Here is a 21912-nt window from a genome sequence, read left to right as displayed (position 1 = left end):
AAAAAAGATGTTTGCAAATTTCTTTGTTGCCCTTTTAAACGAGTTAATGTGGTTAAATCTTGGACTGAGAGAAAAAATCCCTTTAGATTATATACTTAATAATTATGTAATATTTTATTGTTGTTGTTGCTTTTTTCAAGCCCCTAGCCTTTGAGAAAAAAAAATCAACTCCAAATGCAGTTCTAGTCTTGTGAATGTTAACTCTTAAACACAGCACTGCATTTCCGTGGCGCAGTCATTTTTATGTTCCAACACACATACATACACACACTTATATTTCCTCTTCACTTCCGGTTTGTGGCCCATCCACACACACACACACATTCACAGCCAGCAAAGCGTATACGCACTTTATGTTGGCAAGAGTTTTTTTTTTTATTAAAAAACAAAAACAATCCAACATTGTAGTTCGCAAGAAAGGCTGAAAGAAGTAAGAAAGTATAACAAGAAGAAGAACAACAACAACATAAAAACAAATAAACACAACAGCAAAAATGCATTTACTTGTGGTGGGGAATTACAACATTTTCTCTTCCGTCCCCCCTCGGATGCTCAGTTTGTATGTGTTCCGGGAAAAAATATACACAAAGGATGCGCGGTTTCAACAGAGATAAAGACACAAACACAGTGGCAGACAAAAGTGGGGAACCAAAAAAAAAAATATAAACAATTTATAAAAAAAAAGCTTAAAAAATTTAAAATAAAAAAAAATCAAAATTAATAGAACTGATAATTTTTGAATCCCCATTTTTAGTTCCGATTTTCTTTTAATTTTTCCCCCAAAATTTTGTCCACCACTGTATGTGGCACATACAAATGTCTACATTCATTTTAACACACCCAAACATACACATGCATATGCAACATGACATGTCAAACGTCACATTCACTTTTATTTGTGAGATATAAGTGAGTGAGTGATTGTTCATTTCAATGATGTTGGGAAATGGAGAAAGGAATCAAAAAAGAAGGAGAAGAAGAAGAAAAACAGCGATCCCACAAAAAGAAAAACAGATTGTTTGTCTGGCCTTTTGATATTAATGAACATATGATTGTCAGAAAGACAAGTGACATATGATAGGTATCCTTAACAAGGATCAACAAAAAGGAGGGGATTTTTTAAATAATTTTTTTGTCAACATCTATATAAGGCGTGAGTTCTATTGTAGGCCTAGAAAAAAATTATTTTAAAAATCCACGCCTATTGTAGACCTAGAAAAAAAAAATTATTTTAAAAATCCACGCCTATTGTAGGCCTAGAAAAAAATTATTTTAAAAATCCACGCCTATTGTAGGCCTAGAAAAAAATTATTGTAAAAATCCACGCCTATTGTAGGCCTAGAAAAAAATTATTTTAAAAATCCACGCCTATTGTAGGTCTAGAAAAAAATTATTTTAAAAATCCACGCCTTATATAGGCCTGAGAAAAAATTATTTTAAAAATCCACGCCTATTGTAGACCTAGAAAAAAAATTATTTTAAAACTCCACGCCTATTGTAGGCCTAGAAAAAATTATTTAAAAAATCCACGCCTATTGTAGGTCTAGAAAAAAAATTATTTTAAAAATCCACGCCTATTGTAGACCTAGAAAAAAAAAATTATTTTAAAAATCCACGCCTATTGTAGACCTAGAAAAAAAAATTATTTTAAAAATCCACGCCTATTGTAGACCTAGAAAAAAAAATTATTTTAAAAATCCACGCCTATTGTAGGTCTAGAAAAAAATTATTTTAAAAATCCACGCCTATTGTAGGTCTAGAAAAAAATTATTTTAAAAATCCACGCCTATTGTAGGTCTAGAAAAAAATTATTTTAAAAATCCACGCCTATTGTAGGTCTAGAAAAAAATTATTTTAAAAATCCACGCCTATTGTAGGTCTAGAAAAAAATTTTTTTAAAAATCCAAATTTTTTTAAAAATCCACGCCTATTGTAGGTCTAGAAAAAAATTATTTTAAAAATCCACGCCTATTGTAGGTCTAGAAAAAAATTATTTTAAAAATCCACGCCTATTGTAGGTCTAGAAAAAAATTATTTTAAAAATCCACGCCTATTGTAGGTCTAGAAAAAAATTATTTTAAAAATCCACGCCTATTGTAGGTCTAGAAAAAAAATTATTTTAAAAATCCACGCCTATTGTAGGTCTAGAAAAAAATTATTTTAAAAATCCACGCCTATTGTAGGTCTAGAAAAAAATTATTTTAAAAATCCACGCCTATTGTAGGCCTAGAAAAAATTATTTTAAAAATCCACGCCTATTGTAGGCCTAGAAAAAATTATTTTAAAAATCCACGCCTATTGTAGGCCTAGAAAAAAAATTATTTTAAAAATCCACGCCTATTGTAGGCCTAGAAAAAATTATTTTAAAAATCCACGCCTATTGTAGGCCTAGAAAAAAATATTTTAAAAAATCCACGCCTATTGTAGGCTTAGAAAAAAAATTATTGTCTCCGTTTATGTGCACGGGACACACGATGCTGAGGTTCCAATCATTGGCCATCCATTCTTCTAGCCAAATTGTACTAATCAGCTGGTGCATGCTCCTGACCAGCATCTGACCAATAGTCTTGAATAGTTCGGTTGGTAACCCATCGGCTCCTGCTACTTTATTGCTCTTGAGCCGGTTAATAGCATTTATGACTTCATCTTGGCTAGATGGTATACACTCTATACCATCATCACTTAGTGGTTCTGGTGTATCTTCTTCAACGCCACTATTTGATACCAAAAGCTTTAAAAAATGCTCCTTCCAGATCCTCAACACGCTGTCTGTATCTGTCACCAGGTTTCCTTCTTCATCTCTGCAGGAGGATGTGCCTGCACCAAAACCTTCGGTTTGGTGTTTTACTCGATGGTAACATTTCCGGACTTCATTCTGACTCCTGTACATCTCGATTTGTTCACGCTCACGTTTTTCTTGTTCTTTCTTCTTTTTCTGAAAACACGTTTCTTCTCTCTCCTTTTCTCCCGATAATTCTCCATCACGTTACGTGTTGCTACTGTCACGCAGGGTTGCCCTATACGCTGCGTTTTTCACATCAGTAGCATTACGACACTTCGGATCGCAACATGGGTTTCTTGGTGGCGGTTTTTGGTAGCCAAGTGTTGCTTTTGCTACAGTTTCTAGGGAGTGGGCAATTCTTTGTTATTGTGCTTCTATATTATTATCGGGACCAGGGGTGCTTTTGTCAAGCAGTTGGGTAAGTTGAGCGGAGTAGGCTTCTGCTATCTGTTGTGTTTGCAGCTTTTCGTCGACGAGTTTCCGTGTTGTGTTAGATCGCACCTTTGCTGCTACAGTAAGACGTGTGCGTACCTTGGCTGCCACTAGGTAATGGTCCGAATTGATATTCGCTCCTCGGATCGATCGGACGTCTAAAACACTGGAAGAATGCCTTCCGTCTATCACAACATGATCGATTTGATTTCTCGTTGTTCGATCAGGAGAGATCCAGGTGGACTTGTATATATCGAGATGCTTTAATCTGGTGCTGCTAACTACCATGTTTTCGTTGCAGCGATGCCAATCAACCTGGGCTGCTAACCCGATGCCTCAATCCATTTTTTTTATAGTTTTATATTAGCTCACTATTTCATCGTGTGATGAAAATAGGTATCCCAGGTAGGCCTTAAAAAAATATTTTAATAATCTACGCCTTATGTAGGCCCCGGAAAAAAATATATTTAAAATCCAAGACTATGATTCGCAATGGAAAAAATGCTTTTAAAAAATTTCCGATCATTTTCCAGAATCCTAAATTGTGAGTTTTACTGTCACAAACTTCTCAATCATATCTGAGCAGAACTAAATAGAAACAAAAAACACCTCAAATAGAGAATCAACCAAAAAGCCCATCCTTCCGACTGTCACTTAACTGACATAAGACAACACTTTAAACATTTCCATTTTTTTCGGCTTGTTATTATTGTCATCGTCGTCGTCAGTCATTTCTCATTTTTTGTGGCTCAACATCTTTCCCGACACTTATTTCACTATTATTCTGGAACATTTGAAAAACGTACTAGGCAACGTACTAGGCGTCTATTTTTAAGTTTTCTTACTTCAGATTATTTTTTATTATTTTTTCCGTGTTTCCTCATGGCTTCAAGTCAAAAGTGTCATCGTGAAATAAGAAAAGTGACAATTACTTGTGAAGAGCAGTAAACTAAAGAAAATACTAAAAACCATGAAGGAGAAGACAAAGAAAAATGATAAAACTAACAGCGAAATGAAAACACACACACACCAAATAAATGGTGTGATGTAAAACGGAAGCGTTAAGTGTTCATAATTTAAACATTTTTAAGTTAAGTCATTATTTTAATGTTGGCTTTGTCTTTGCGTTTTTGGGGAGTTACTTGTGAGGGAAGATGTCAGGAGAAGACAACAAATATTTAAAGTATAAAAGTTATAAAAATAGTAAATGATAATAAATGCTTAAGCAGGTAATGAAAATAAATGTAATGTAATAGAAAATAATACAAAAAAGTAAAGCATACTTATAGGAGCATTTAACATATAAAGCATACTTTTAGGAGTGGAGTTTCCCAGGACCTACCAGAGGCGTGGATTTTCAACACAGTTTAATTAAAGGTATAGAATAGGCGTGGATTTCTAAAATAAATTTTCCCAACTCCAATCATAAGCGTGCATTTCTAAAATAATTTTTGGCCGACCTACAATGTTTTGTCCCCTAAAGATATGCATCATTTCACTAAATATTTAATTTGGCTTTTCGTTCAATATTGATAAAAATTTTTGTATGTATTTCATCAGGATACATAACAAAAAATTAAATTATAATTTCCCTTTAAGAAATCTTGTGATATGCACAAAATGGAATTAAGCCTGAATCCGGCTGAAATGATGGGCAAATTTTACAGGCAAAGTGATAATGCTGGCGCTGATGGTTTGGATGATAGCCAAGAGAAAGATGACGTTGCCGGGAATAAGTAGCAAATTTTAACATGGCCACAAAAGAAGAAGAAGATGTAATAGAACGGGTGGCAGGAAGAAGTGCAGGCCATAAAAAATGCTGAAAAACTTCCGCAAATAAAATCAATTGATTTTTTTTTTGCGAATATACATTTCGTCGCTTTAGCAGTTTCATGTTCATGTTTTTTTGCTGGCTGGCTTGCTTGCTGGTGGTTTATATTCACAGCTTTGCTTTCTGGTAGAATTTTTCCGTTGCTGAATTTTGTTGCTACTGCTTGGCATACAAACCCATTGGAATGGTAAATGGACCGAAAGGAAAAAGGATACAAATGGTAAATGTTCACTTCCCCTTTACGCCCATACACCCCCCCCCCCCCCCCCCCATCATCCGCAGGAAGAGAGCGAGAGATAGTTATCGGCGAATCTCTTTGTAGCAAATGATGATGAGGCTGAGTCTGCTGCCGGGTAACAACAAAAAAGCTTAAGGCTGATTTTGTCGTAAATTGGTATTTTAATTGTCTAAATGGCATTCAATGCACGTCCTCGTCCACCAGCCAGCCAGCAACCCGCAGTAGATGCATCAGTGCCAACCGCAAAAGCATTATGCTCACTCAGCTAGCTCTGCGTTTCTTTTTTCTGGCGTTATATTTTTTAACACCACGCCTGCCCCTCAACAATTCCTGTCCCCCTCTCAGCAATGCAAAAATCCGCCATAGCAATTTGCAAAACGAATTTAATACAAACTGAACTTCCATCAGCCAAAAAATAAAAAAAAAACCGAACAAGTACAAAAAATGAAAGCATATTTTTGAGGAAAACCTCCAACCACGATTACCGCCAAAACCCCCAGAAAAATGCTTACCATAAAATTTAATCAAAGTATAGTTTTAAGTGCAATTCATTTTAATGAATTTAATTAAAGCAGCCGTTTTTTTGCTGCAACGCTTGGAAGTGTGAAAAATAAATGAGTAGAACTTCATCATTGGGACTAGGCAATGAAATAAAAAATTAGTTTAATTGTTCGAAGGAGAGACAGACAACGACATAAATGAAAGGAAAAAAATTAATTTTTAAATCAAGGCATACTTTTAGGTGTGATGATTTTTGACGTATATTTTCACGCTGTATAAATGGCGTGGATTTTAAAAATAATTTTTTCTAAGGCCTATATAAAGCGTGGATTTTTAAAATAATTTTTTCTACGGCCTATAAAAGGCGTGGATTTTTAAAATAATTTTTTCTAAGGCCTATATAAGGCGTGGATTTTTAAAATAATTTTTTCTAAGGCCTACAAGAGGCGTGGATTTTTAAAATAATTTTTTCTAAGGCCTATATAAGGCGTGGATTTTTAAAATAATTTTTTTCTAAGGCCTATAAGTGGCCTATATAAGGCGTGGATTTTTAAAATAATTTTTTTCTAAGGCCTATATAAGGCGTGGATTTTTTAAATAATTTTTTCTAAGGCCTATATAAGGCGTGGATTTTTAAAAAATTTTTTCTAAGGCCTATATAAGGCGTGGATTTTTAAAATATTTTTTTCTAAGGCCTATATAAGGCGTGGATTTTTAAAATAATTTTTTCTAAGTCCTACAAGAGGCGTGGATTTTTAAAATAATTTTTTCTAAGGCCTATATAAGGCGTGGATTTTTTAAATAATTTTTTTCTAAGGCCTATATAAGGCGTGGATTTTTTAAATAATTTTTTTCTAAGGCCTATATAAGACGTGGATTTTTAAAATATTTTTTTCTAAGGCCTATATAAGGTGTGGATTTTTTAAATACATTTTTTCTAAGACCTATATAAGGCGTGGATTTTTAAAATAATTTCTTCTAAGGCCTATATAAGGCGTGGATTTTTAAAATAATTTTTTCTAAGGCCTATATAAGGCGTGGATTTTTAAAATAATTTTTTCTAAGGCCTATATAAGGCGTGGATTTTTTAAATAATTTTTTCTAAGGCCTATATAAGGCGTGGATTTTTTAAATAATTTTTTCTAAGGCCTATATAAGGCGTGGATTTTTAAAATAATTTCTTCTAAGGCCTATATAAGGCGTGGATTTTTTAAAAAATATTTTTTTCAAGCATATATAAGGTGTGGATTTTTTAAAGAGTATTTTTCGAAGGCCTATATAAGGCGTGGATTTTTTAAATACTTTTTTCTAAGGCCTATATAAGGCGTGGATTTTTAAAAATAATTTTTTCTAAGGCCTATATAGGGCGTGGATTTTTTTAAATAATTTTTTCTAAGGCCTATATAAGGCGTGGATTTTTTAAATAATTTTTTCTAAAGCCTATATAAGGCATGGATTTTTTAAATAATTTTTTCTAAGGCCTATATAAGACATGGATTTTTTAAATAATTTTTTCTAAGGCCTATATAAGGCGTAGATTTTTTAAATAATTTTTTCTAAGGCCTATATAAGGCGTGGATTTTTTAAATAATTTTTTCTAAGGCCTATATAAGGCGTGGATTTTTTAAATAAATTTTTCTAAGGCCTATATAAGGCGTGGATTTTTTAAATAATTTTTTTCTAAGGCCTATATAAGGCGTGGATTTTTTAAATAATTTTTTCTAAGGCCTATATAAGGCGTGGATTTTTTAAATAATTTCTTCTAAGGCCTATATAAGGCGTGGATTTTTTAAATAATTTTTTTCTAAGGCCTATATAAGACGTGGATTTTTAAAATATTTTTTTAAGGCCTATATAAGGTGTGGATTTTTTAAATAATTTTTTTTCTAAGGCCTATATAAGGCGTGGATTTTTTAAATAATTTTTTCTAAGGCCTATATAAGGCGTGGATTTTTTAAATAATTTTTTTCTAAGGCCTTTATAAGGCGTGGATTTTTTAAATAATTTTTTTCGAGGCCTTTATAAGGCGTGGATTTTTTAAATAATTTTTTTCGAGGCCTTTATAAGGCGTGGATTTTTTAAATAATTTTTTTCGAGGCCTTTATAAGGCGTGGATTTTTTAAATAATTTTTTTCTAAGGCCTTTATAAGGCGTGGATTTAAAAAATAATTTTTTCTAAGGCCTATATAAGGCGTGGATTTTTTAAATAATTTTTTCTAAGGCCTACTCAAACACATGATCGAATGTCATAAGTTATTTAACACATATTGTCTGAGGGGGGAGGGGGTATAACTTTTCTACCAATCGTTTGAACATCACAACTGTTACATTCACAATGTCTTCAAATAAAAATGAGCCATAAAATTGTCATAAAGGGTAAGGCGCCCACCCCATCTCTTTTCGGAAGTACTCACAATGACAGAATATATCACCAAGAAATTTCTTTGGAAAACCTGAAGACATTGTCATAGCCTCTACCATCATTGCCGTAATTATCACCCTGCAGTTATCAACGTGATTGTCATTATTACTAGCAAATAATAGCCAACATCGGCCTTTTTTATTTTAAGGATAACAGTGTAGGTGTTGGTGAGGTTTTAAATATCCTTTAGAAGATTTTTATTAGTCTCCGTATGGTTTAAGGAACCTCCGGGAAAGTTTCATGTTATTTCGAAATAAGCCCGGAAAATAAAGGGTTAGAGGTCCTGTAATCAAGGACTTAAAAAATGTTCCTTTAAGACAATTCTTTATATGTCCCATCCTATTACCACAAATTCCTCCTCTATCCCTAAAATATATATTTTATGGTTTCATGGTGATGATATATTGCTGTTAAAGCCTCCGTAAAGCCTTTAACATTAAATCCTCTTTAATGCCCCGCCACGAAAAAAAACTTAGTCCTTCTCCTCCATTTTGTGTTCTTTGATTCCACACTAGAAACTAACAAAGAAAAAGACCAGGATCTTTGTTAACATGGTGCCATTTCATACGTGTTTAATAGCCATTATAACCCGAAGGCAGGTATCCATGGTTCGATGGTGGGAGAAAGGATGGGGGAGGAGTAGCATGAAAATAGAGGAGGATGATAAAAATGGAGGAGTTTTTAGTTTTTATGGCTCAGCCAACAAACTGACATGATTTTGGCTTTTGATGATGGTCATGATTGGCTTAATATACGTTGGGATATATGGGCTTAAAGCAAAACCACCATCTTCCAACCCCCTCCTCAGCCATATAGACAACTTCTTACACCATTATCCTGTTATCCCATGTCTTTTGATATAGTGATGATGATAATACGGAAGCGGGACTGGTCTTAAACGATAACATTTTGTCATGTAATCCGTTGCTTTGCCTTTCCATCTTTGGTTTTTGTTTCAATGGCCAATAAAATTCCCTTCCCTCCCTTCTCTCCTCTCTCCACCCTCATGTTGCTAACAAAGTATCAATGTTAGTTAATCAAATATTGTTGGCAGATTTTTTTTTCCTTCGACCAAAGATTTGTTGTTGTTATTTCCAATATATGTGGTTAAATGGAAATTCTGCTTCCTAATTGTTGAACAAAAAAGGGCTAATGGCCCACAAGGACAAGAAAGTAGAAGTGCTGAACAGTGATGCCAAAAAGCCATATGACTTTGTGGTTTTCTTTTGAATTGCCTCTATTTTTTGGGGGGAGGCTTAACTAAGATCTAGTCGAACAAGATATGGTCAACACACACAAAAGCGTGACAATTGTAAAATTAATTGCCACAAAATCTGTAGTCTAATGAAATGGCATTATCTATAGTTTTTGGTAATCTCCAGCAAGAAAGGAGCAAATCATCTATCGGGAAAATTTCTCATGAAATTTCTTGGGAAAACTTCCTAAAGGAATTAATAAGGATTAAGTAGTGGTTGCTGGCCACAAAACCTCAAAGATTGATGGGCAGGCAAGTTTTCAGCACAAACCATATTTTAATGACCACTTTAAGGCATTTAGTAGGCCACTACTTTGATAGTCTCGAGAAAAAATTATTTAAAAAATCCACGCCTTATATAGGCCTTAGAAAAAAATTATTTAAAAAATCCACGCCTTATATAGGCCTTAGAAAAAAATTATTTAAAAAATCCACGCCTTATATAGGCCTTAGAAAAAAATTATTTAAAAAATCTACGCCTTATATAGGCCTTAGAAAAAAATTATTTAAAAAATCCACGCCTTATATAGGCCTTAGAAAAAAATTATTTAAAAAATCCACGCCTTATATAGGCCTTAGAAAAAAATTATTTAAAAAATCCACGCCTTATATAGGCCTTAGAAAAAAATTATTTAAAAAATCCACGCCTTATATAGGCCTTAGAAAAAAATTATTTAAAAAATCCACGCCTTATATAGGCCTTAGAAAAAAATTATTTAAAAAATCCACGCCTTATATAGGCCTTAGAAAAAAATTATTTAAAAAATCCACGCCTTATATAGGCCTTAGAAAAAAATTATTTAAAAAATCCACGCCTTATATAGGCCTTAGAAAAAACTATTTAAAAAAGTCCACGCCTTATATAGGCCTTAGAAAAAAATTATTTAAAAAATCCACGCCTTATATAGGCCTTGGAAAAAATTATTTAAAAAATCCACGCCTTATATAGGCCTTGGAAAAAAAATTATTTAAAAAATCCACGCCTTATATAGGCCTTAGAAAAAACTATTTAAAAAAGTCCACGCCTTATATAGGCCTTAGAAAAAAATTATTTAAAAAATCCACGCCTTATATAGGCCTTGGAAAAAATTATTTAAAAAATCCACGCCTTATATAGGCCTTGGAAAAAAAATTATTTAAAAAATCCACGCCTTATATAGGCCTTGGAAAAAAAATTATTTAAAAAATCCACGCCTTATATAGGCCTTGGAAAAAATTATTAAAAAAATCCATGCCTTATATAGGCCTTAGAAAAAATTATTTAAAAAATCCACGCCTTATATAGGCCTTAGAAAAACCTAAATCTCATAAAAATTCGAAAAAATTATTTAAAAAATCCACGCCTTATATAGGCCTTAGAAAAAATTATTTAAAAAATCCACGCCTTATATAGGCCTTAGAAAAAATTATTTAAAAAAATCCACGCCTTATATAGGTGTTGGAAAAAATTATTTAAAAAAATCCACGCCTTATATAGGTGTTGGAAAAAATTATTTAAAAAATCCACGCCTTATATAGGTGTTGGAAAAAATTATTTAAAAAATCCACGCCTTATATAGGTGTTGGAAAAAGTTATTTAAAAAATCCACGCCTTATATGGGTGTTGGAAAAAATGATTTAAAAAATCCACGCCTTATATAGGCCTTAGAAAAAATTATTTAAAAAAATCCACGCCTTATATAGGTGTTGGAAAAAATTATTTAAAAAATCCACGCCTTATATAGGTGTTGGAAAAAATTATTTAAAAAATCCACGCCTTATATAGGTGTTGGAAAAAGTTATTTTAAAAATCCACGCCTTATATGGGTGTTGGAAAAAATGATTTAAAAAATACACGCCTTATATAGGCCTTAGAAAAAATGATTTAAAAAATCCACGCCTTATATAGGCCTTAGAAAAAAATATTTAAAAAATCCACGCCTTATATAGGCCTTAGAAAAAATTATTTAAAAAATCCACGCCTTAAATAGGCCTTAGAAAAAATTATTTAAAAAATCCACGCCTTATATAGGCCTTAGAAAAAATTATTTACAAAATCCACGCCTTATATAGGCCTTAGCAAAAATTATTTAAAAAATCCACGCCTGATATAGGCCTTAGAAAAAATTGTTTTAAAAAAGTACGCATAAATCATACGTTCTTTTTATGTCCCCCTAAAAGTATGCACCACACATGAAATGTATACACTAAAACCAATCCAAAAAACCTAAATCTCATAAAAATTCGTAACCACTGAATTCATTCTCGCATTTTTTCTATCTTTGAAAATTTTATTGGCGCTTTTAGTTTACTTCCTATTCAAAGGGTGGCGGTCGGGCCCACCCATGTATATATCTCTTAAAAATATTCAATGAATATTTTAAAATACGATTTCCTCAACAGCAACAAAAAATTGGGAAATAAAATCCCCGAAAGGCAAGCGGAAAAAATTTAAACGGCGACCACTTGTTAAAATATTTGCTAGGCAAATCAATTGAAGCGGGGAGGGGAAGAGGAGGATTGAGGGGTTTTTTTATGACGGCGTATAAATAAAACAATCAACAAAAATCCGCCATCACCATCATCTAAACTAGGTTATTGATGTCTAAACATAGAAACAAAAGTATTCAGCCGTGACAGTAAAGATGAACAAATCAATCCGGGTAAAAATAAAAAATAAAACCCAGACCAGCAACAATCGAAAATAAAATCGGGTTTTTATTTATTTTTTATCTTTGATGCTGTTGTTGCTTGATTTTTTTTTCTCTGGCGTCATGTTGGAATGATGTTTTGGAAAGTGTTTTGTTGTAGCTGATAGCGGTCATGGCATTGATATGTGCCCTGAAAAATATTCTTTAATAAATCCACGCCTCAGTTGGCCCCTGAAAAATATTCTTTAATAAATCCACGCCTCAGTTGGTCCCTGAAAAATATTCTTTAATAAATCCACGCCTCAGTTGGCCCTTGAAAAATATTCTTTAATAAATCCACGCCTCAGTTGGCCCCTGAAAAATATTCTTTAATAAATCCACGCCTCAGTTGGCCCTTGAAAAATATTCTTTAATAAATCCACGCCTCAGTTGGCCCTTGAAAAATATTCTTTAATAAATCCACGCCTCAGTTGGCCCCTGAAAAATATTCTTTAAAAAATCCACGCCTTTTGGCTGCCCTGAAAAATATTCTTTAATCCACGCCTTGTTGGCCCTTGAAAAATATTCTTTAATAAATCCACGCCTCAGTTGGCCCTTGAAAAATATTCTTTAATAAATCCACGCCTCAGTTGGCCCTTGAAAAATATTCTTTAATAAATCCACGCCTCAGTTGGCCCTTGAAAAATATTCTTTAATAAATCCACGCCTCAGTTGGCTCCTTGAAAAATATTCTTTAATAAATCCACGCCTCAGTGAAAAATATTTTTATAAAAATCTTACTATAGCTAAGTCTGGAAAAATGTATTTAAAAACCAGTGAGCGGTGCAGTACAGCCGGACGGGGATAGGGTATAGGGTATAGCCGGGATACCCTACACAACTTCCATGAAAATTCACTTTCTGCGGTTCTATATTCTGAGATTGGGCAATATTTCGCGATATTTGTACACTTTTGACTGGCTACAGGGTCAGAAAATGTTACTAATAATCAGTACAGCCCCTCTAATTACTTGTCCAGATTCCCATCACCGTAGGTTGTGTTGTGATATTCGGCTTTCGACTTAAAAAGTACAAATAATTAAGTTTTCGGTCCACTTCATCCGAAAAATTATTTTCTGATCATCACCTAACATTTTAGGCGTTGTCCTAGGCCATAACTGGAACCTCATGAAACATTTCAAAGCGATCAGGCTATATATCCGCCCTAAAGTGTGGTAATACGTTACTAAATAATATATGAATACGTAAGCACCTGTAAATATTTAAGTGTGACTCCCGCATCCGAGTACCTTCGACAATATGTTTTGTATCAATTTAAAGGTCAACCACTCCTCTTAGATATACTATCAACTTCTCGGGTCTATGTCCTTCAGGAGTAAATATATACGCCATAGAATACATTTTTTTTTAATTTTTCACACAGAAGTCAGGGTCTATTTGACCCTCTAAATATTGCCCGATCTTTATCAAAACAGGCATCCTTATTCTTTGGCGCAATCCCCTACTTCATGTAAAAATTCGAGATGTTTGGGCCATAATTGCGGCCTCTGGAGCGACCAGAAAAACCGACAAAAATTCAGTATTTGGTCCATTTCATCCCCTAAATATTAACCGATTTTTACCAAAAACAATAGGGGTCTTCATTGGGCAGAACCCATCCTACATGCAAAATTTCGTGAAGATTGATCCATAACTGTGGCCTGTATCGTGTTTACAAATTATAATGGACAGACGGACGGACGGTCGGACACACATGTCTAGATCGACTCAGCTGGTCGAGATATGAGGATCGGTATACTTAAAGGTGGGTCTAGGACCAATAATTCGCGGCGTTACAAACTCTTGAGGTTGCACAAAGCTATAATACATGGATATGTTTAGAATTTTTTTAAAATACTTTAAAAAAATTAAATTCTCTAAAATGATTTGAAGAAAATATTATTCAAGAACTCCAATTTATTTGATAAATAATTTATTTTCTTACACTTTGATGACGACAAATTGAGTGTAAATAATTTAGCCCAAGACCTAACAGTTATGAATTCATTTAATTGCATTTTAACAAACCATTCTCCATATCACCCTATGTTCGATCAGAAACGCCACCTGTAGATAGTGTTCCTAAACTACACTTAGCAATGACATCAGCAGTGACAATTTATAGACAAGACTATATTTAGCAAAGATCCTAACCATGTATACATTCAAATACAGGTGGAGCTGTTTTATTCCGTGAAGATCCCAGTGCAAACAAAAAAAATTAAATCCACGCCTTATATAGGCTATAGAAAAAATTATTTTAAAAATCCACGCCTTAAATAGGCTATGGAAAAAAATAGTTTAAAAATCCACGCCTTATATAGGCTATAGAAAAAATTATTTTAAAAATCCACGCCTTAAATAGGCTATGGAAAAAAATAGTTTAAAAATCCACGCCTTATATAGGCTATAGAAAAAAATATTTTAAAATTCCACGCCTTATATAGGCAATAGAAAAAATTATTTTAAAAATCCACGCCTTAAATAGGCTATGGAAAAAAATAGTTTAAAAATCCACGCCTTATATAGGCTATAGAAAAAAATATTTTAAAATTCCACGCCTTATATAGGCAATAGAAAAAATTATTTTAAAAATCCACGCCTTATATAGGCTATAGAAAAAATTATTTTAAAAATCCACGCCTTATATAGGCTATAGAAAAAATTATTTTAAAAATCCACGCCTTATATAGGCTGTAGAAAAAATTTGTTTTAAAAGCCCCGCCTATAATAGGTCCTAGAAAAAGTAATTTCAAAAATCCACGCCTATTGTAGGTCTTAAAAATAATTATTTGGAAATCGAGGCCATAGAAAAAAATATATTAAAAATCCGCGCCTTATTTTAAAAATCCACGGCTATGGTAGACCATAGATACAATTATTTTAAAGAATAGACTCTATAAATAATAGATTTTATTTTTTACTTGTTTATCATTTTATTATACCATTTTTTAATAAATTGCATCCTTTGTTTTGCTTAATAAAAAATTCACAACAATTCCATATTGTCTATGCCTGGTATGTCACCATTGTGGTTTCGGACATCTTGACTTTCAAATGATTGAATATCTTGTAATGTTTGTTATTTATTAAAATTGTTTTCCAGCTTTTTTTGTATTTCCTTGACAACTATTTACTTAATATTTTCTGAAAGATATTTATTTTTAAAAAGGGAAAACATTTTCATAAATTTCTGATGACCTAAAAATATGCAATATATCATTGGATATATTGTGACAATCATAGAATGGGGCTCACTCCCCGAAAAGTATGCAATAAATTTAAAGTTTATTTACTGCAGATCAATATTTATTGAAGCAAAATCTTTTGTTTTAAAACAACAACCCATTTTTTTTATATCCTAAAAGTAAACAATGGATTTTTTTTGTTTTGTATTATAACTTTCCCCCCCAGTAAACAAAAGTAAAAATTTATAACTATTTTTATTGCTAAAGAAAAGAGCTAACCATATTTTATAGAAAAAAACAACAAACTAGAACAAACATATATAACTTTTAGAGATAGTGAGGGCAGGGCAGCGCGCCTAAAATTTGGTCACATATTTTTGTCATAAATTTCGATATACCCTTTGGAAATTCGCACACAAAAAGGTATCCTCTAGCAGTAAATAAATACATTTGTGCGTAACATTGTTGGCTCTCTCTCTCCCCCCATTTTCCGACTCATGTTACCCTGACCAATGTGTGTACTAACTGACCACATTTTATGTTGTAAAAACCAATTCATATGCGAGTATGTACGAAATTTGTTTTTGTGTGTTATATGACCTCTTTGACCACAAAACAGACGACTAGTTTTCATAAAATTATTGAATTTTTGCAACCATTGGCCAGAGCTGTACTTGTGTGTGTGTGTTTCGATGTGCCTTTGGTTTTTGGTGTTCAATAACCGAAAACCTGGCAGGCAGTCAAGAGAAAATTGTTATCAAATATATATATAAAAGTTGATATATGGTTATGGTTATACACAAAGTGCCTAAAAGTATACTTTAAAAATGAAAAATTTGTATCTATAGAAATTATGTCATAAACATTATTTTTAATAATATTTTTAAAGGGTACACAAATATATACATACCAAGGATGCAGGGCCGGAAAATACAGTAGGGGCTGAAATGAGGAAAAGTAAAAAACAAATTGAAAAATTTACTCATTTACATTTTATCCGTGATGAAAACCGAAAATCAGTAATTTACTCCAAGTCCCGGTAGACAAGTTTTCATTTAATTGGTTTTGTTACACCTCATTCCCAATATCACCCTATGATTGCTCAGAAACGCCACCTGCTGGAATTGTGGCTAGACTATGTATTTAGCAACGACATCAACAATGCCAATTTAAGTTCAAAACTATATTAGCAAATATCCATACCAATCATATTATCAAATATAGATGGCGCCTTCTTGATACTTTGAAGATCACCATAATCGATGTTAGAAAAATAGATTTTAGAAAAAAAATATTTTAAACATCTACCCCTTTGATGGGTGTTAGAAAAAATTATTTTAAAAATCCACGCCTTATATACGCCTTGGAAAAAATTATTTTAAAAATCCACGCCTTATATAGGCCATAGAAAAAAATTATTTTAAAAATCCACGCCTTATATAGGCCATAGAAAAAAATTATTTTAAAAATCCACGCCTTATATAGGCCATAGAAAAAAATTATTTTAAAAATCCACGCCTTATATAGGCCATAGAAAAAAATTATTTTAAAAATCCACGCCTTATATAGGCCATAGAAAAAAATTATTTTAAAAATCCACGCCTTATATAGGCCATAGAAAAAAATTATTTTAAAAATCCACGCCTTATATAGGCCATAGAAAAAAATTATTTTAAAAATCCACGCCTTATATAGGCCATAGAAAAAAATTATTTTAAAAATCCACGCCTTATATACACGCCTTGGAAAAAATTATTTTAAAAATCCACGCCTTTGATAGATGTGAGCCATAGAAAAAAGTGTTTTAAAAAATCCACCCCTTGACTTTGTTTTTTATATCCGTTTTTTTCCTGTTGACAAAATCCTGCCCCAACTGTCTTTCATAATTTATGATATTAAGCAAATTTTAAATGACCACTGGTGACACCAATATCAACCACAAACATTGATTTATGCCAGCAATGGTGGCACACAGCCTGTTCATGATTCAACTGCTGCCACTGTTTGGGAAAATATCCTTTTTAACTGGCCGTTCATTATTGATTCCCTTCCTTCCCGCCACCAATCACCATTGTTACCACCCATATAAATTGACAACATAATTTCCTATCCATTATTCTGGAGGTCTTTATAAAATTTAATGTTTATTTTTTATCGACAATAACAACACCAACAACAAATTGATTAATTTTCCCAAATATTTGGTCCTTTCTTTTTTCGCACACAGGTGGTTTACAAATTGAAAATAGTCGTGAAGAGGATCAAGGCAAATATGAATGTGTGGCGGAAAATTCTGTGGGTACGGAACACTCAAAGGCCACAAATTTGTATGTAAAGGTACGCCGAGTCTCACCAACCTTTTCGCGGCCACCAGAGCCCATCAATGAGGTTATGTTGGGTTCCAACCTCAATTTATCCTGTATAGCTGTGGGTTCGCCCATGCCTCATGTGAAGTGGATGAAGGGTAAGTATTTCGTTGTTAATAATTCTCAATTCCTATCAAAAATTTTGGATTTTTTTGTGTAGGTGCCCAAGATTTGACACCCGAAGATAACATACCCATTGGCCGTAACATTTTGGAATTGACAAACATACAACAGAGTGCTAATTACACGTGCATTGCCTCATCGTCATTGGGTCAAATTGAAGCCGTAGCTGTGGTCAAAGTTCAATGTAGGTCAAACACACTCTGAACTAATGGAATTTGGAAAATGTTCAATTGTCTTTTGTTATTCTTCTTCTTTTTAGCATTACCCACTGCACCCACAGACATAACCATATCGGAAGTAACAGCCACCTCATTACGTCTCCAGTGGTCCTATAAAGGTCCAGAGGATTTAATGTATTATGTGATACAATATAAGCCGAAGAATGCTAATCAGGTAAGCAAATAACACCCTTAAAAATATATATATTAAAAATCCGCGCCTAAAAGTAGACCTTGAAAATTTAACTTAAAAATCCACGCCTAAAAGTAGGCCCTGAAAATTTAATTTTAAAAATACACGCCTCAACATAGGCCTTGAAAATTGAATTTTAAAAATACACGCCTCAACATAGGCCTTGAAAATTGAATTTAAAAATCCACGCCTATAAGTAGGCCTTGAAAAATAAATTTAAACAATCAACGCCTATAAGTAGGCCTTGGAAATAAGTTTAAAACATCGACACCTATAAGTAGGCCTTGGAAATAAGTTTAAAACATCCACGCCTTTAAGTAGGCCTTGAAAAATAATTTTAAAAAAATCCACGCCTATAAGTAGGCCTTGAAAATTGAATTTAAAAAATCCACGACTATAAGTAGGCCTTGAAAATTAAATTTAAAAAATCTACGCCTATAAATAGGCCTTGAAAAGTGAATTTAAAAAAAATCCACTCCTATACGTAGGCCTTGAAAATTGAATTTAAAAAACTCCACGCCTATAAGTAGGCCTTGAAAATTAAATTTAAAAAATCCACGCCTATAAGTAGGCCTTGAAAATTAAATTTAAAAAATCCACGCCTATAAATAGGCTTTGGAAATTTAATTTTAAAAATCCACGCCCTTGAATAGGACTTGAAAATGGAATTTTAAAAATCCAGACCTAAAAAAGACCTTGAAAATTGAATTTAAAAAATCCACGCCTATAAGTAGGCCTTGAAAATTGAAGTTACAAAAATCTACGCCTATAAGTAGGCATTGAAAAATAAGTTTAAAAAATCTACGCCTATAAGTAGGCATTGAAAAATAAGTTTAAAAAATCCACGCCTATAAGTAGACCTTGAAAAATAAGTTTAAAAAATCCACGCCTATAAGTAGGCCTTGAAAATTGAATTTCAAAATCCACGCCTATAAGTAGGCCTTGAAAATTGTATTTAAAAAATTCACGCCTATACGTAGGCCTTGAAAATTGAATTTTAAAAATCCTCGCCTATAATTATGCCTTGAAAATTGAATTAAAAAAATCCACACCTATAAGTAGACCCTGAAAATTTAATTTTACAAATCCACGCCTAAAAGTAGGCCTTGAAAATTGAATTTTAAAAACCCACGCCTAAAAGTAGGCCTTAAAAATATGTTTATTAACTATTTTGGATTTTTTTTTTATTTTTTCCAGGCCTTCAGCGAAATCAGCGGCATTATCACCATGTATTATACGGTACGAGCCTTGAGTCCCTACACAGAATATGAATTCTATGTGATAGCTGTAAATAATATTGGTAGAGGACCGCCATCGATACCAGCGACTTGTACCACTGGTGAGACCGGTAAGTCAATCGAAATCGAATCTCAGGGAGTAAAAAAAGAAAAACTGCAATTTTTTTCTTGAGCAAAAATCTGTACTCAGCCTCGAAGGGCTACTTTCCTGAAGAAAGACATTCAACACAGAATTTTTTCGTGGGGAAAAAATTATCCCATAGAAACTGATGATTTTTGTTTCAGCCAGTTTCTGAGGAATTTTCTTCGATAGAAGAAACTGTCCTAATTTACTGGCAATATTTTTTCCCCGAGGAAAAAGCTCTCCTGAACAACTGAGGATTTTTTCTTTAGGAAAAGCATCTGTCCTTCTTCATCAGAAGGTTATCCTCTGCTGAGTTTATCATCCGGCTCCTTAAAATAATATTTTATACCCTTTAATAAAAATTTTAAAAGATTTACAGCCACATCTTTTTCGTATTAAATATTTATGAATATCTCATTTTTTTCTTCTCTCTCTTTTCTCTTATCATGCTGCTGCCGCCGACGAAAAATTAAAACATAAAAAGGATTTTATTCCATATTTTCAGTTGTGTTTTATTATATTCTTTTTTTTTCTTTTCTTGTGTGGTTTTATTTTGTCATAAAATTTATGACCATTATTATCATTTAAGTTTCATTATGAGTTCGTTTTTTTTCGTTTCCTTCAAACCTCTTGAAACAATCCACTCAAAAAAATCGTATATTTTTCTTCTACTTATGCTTTCCAAAAACCGCTGGGGAAAAAACGCGAACATATTTTATGGCCATCGAAAAAATTGTATAATTTTACATTGCCATATATTTAGGTGATTTTACATATGGTGGAGCAAGTAAGTATCCTTTTTTTGTAACATTTCTCATTTTTCTCAAACACACATATGAAACTACCAAAGGAGTCTCTCACATATGTCGGAAAATAATATTAATAAAAACTGCCATCCATAAGAGTGGAGGCATATAAAAAAGTTTGAATTTTTTTATTAGAGCATTTTCTTTTTCTCCAACTCATCCTCCACATCCATAGTTAATCCATTTCTGTTTTCAATGCCTTTTTATTTAACTACCTGTCATTAAGTTAAAACACTCTAAAAGCTTTTCTCGTTTTTTGTGACTGCTTCTCCTCCACTCTCTGCCCTCTTCTTCTCTTACTGGTTACCTCTTTGCCGAACAATTGTCTTTAGTTTATATTTCTTAAAAGTCTTTGGTTGTGTGAGCCTTTTCCTGTGATGTCATAAAAATGAAACTATATATATATGGACACAGTTATATGCTGCTTTCATATCACCAATGATTTTGAATAGGAAACGAAGAAGTAGTTTGGAGGAAAAGAACAAAAAAAACTGTGGGCAATAAATGCAGGAAGTTATTGCAATTTAAATGGCCATGAAACTACTAACAACAGAGAACAATGATAAAGGAATATTTATTTGAGGAAAAGGGGTTATATTGATTCGATATAAAATAAAATATTTGAAATAAAAATATATATTCTGAATTTAATTACAATTTGTTTACGTTTTCATTATCAAAAAAATAAATTTAATTGCTTCGGCACATCTTCCTCCAATATTGCCCTACGTTTACTCAGCAACTCCACCTATTGGGTAGTGGCTAGATTACGTTTAGCAAAGACATTAGCGGAGCCAATTAGTGGTCTCCACTATAGCAAATATGCTTACCAAGTCGAATACTAAATATAGGTGGCGCTCCTTTAATAAGAGAAAGATTACAGTGATGTGCTACACTACCGAAATGATCCTAAAAACGATTTTTTTGAAAGTCAGCTGTTTCAGAAAAGATTTTTTTAAATACCATAAAAAAATATTTTAAAAAGTCTACACCTATTTTAGGCATTAGAAAAAAAATACTTTAAAAGTCTACACCTATTTTAGGCTTTTGAAAAAAATATGTTAAAAGTCTACGCCCAATATAGGCCTTGGAGAAATTTATTTTAAAAAATCACCCCCAGGAGTAGGTCTTAAATTATTTAAAAAAAATCCACGCCTTATATACACCTTGGAAAAATTTATTTTAAAAATCCAAGCCTTGCCTAGGGCTTGGAAAAATGTATTTTAAAAATCCAAGCCTTGCCTAGGCCTTGGAAAAATGTATTTTAAAAATCCAAGCCTTGCCTAGGGCCTTGGAAAAATTTATTTTAAAAATCCACGCCTTATATACACCTTGGAAAATTTATTTTAAAAATCCAAGCCTTGCCTAGGCCTTGGAAAAATGTATTTTAAAAATCCAAGCCTTGCCTAGGCCTTGGAAAATTGTATTTTAAAAATTCAAGCCTTGCCTAGGCCTTGGAAAAAATTATTTTAAAAATCCAAGCCTTGCCTAGGGCCTTGGAAAAATGTATTTTAAAACTTCAAGCCT

General features: G+C 32.7%; 1 protein-coding gene across 1 annotated transcript in view; it reads left to right on the top strand.

The window, feature by feature from the left end:
* Positions 1–21912, top strand: part of LOC133330047 (tyrosine-protein phosphatase Lar-like) — a gene marked incomplete at its 3' end in the record, with an annotated part of 419885 nt that overhangs the window by 327977 nt on the left and 69996 nt on the right. The window contains exons 6-10 of the mRNA XM_061538523.1: positions 17545–17781; positions 17844–17990; positions 18066–18199; positions 19415–19556; positions 20343–20366. Of these exons, the coding sequence (XP_061394507.1) occupies positions 17545–17781; positions 17844–17990; positions 18066–18199; positions 19415–19556; positions 20343–20366 (684 nt within the window). The remainder of the gene's footprint in view (positions 1–17544; positions 17782–17843; positions 17991–18065; positions 18200–19414; positions 19557–20342; positions 20367–21912) is intronic.

Source organism: Musca vetustissima, unplaced genomic scaffold (assembly GCF_032173495.1).
Source record: "Musca vetustissima isolate MV318-11 ecotype Yass unplaced genomic scaffold, APGP_CSIRO_Mvet_v1 utg1054, whole genome shotgun sequence".
Classification (NCBI taxonomy): domain Eukaryota; kingdom Metazoa; phylum Arthropoda; class Insecta; order Diptera; family Muscidae; genus Musca; species Musca vetustissima.
The sequence above is the reverse complement of the archived record's forward strand: the minus strand, read 5'-3'. Positions and strand labels throughout refer to the sequence as shown.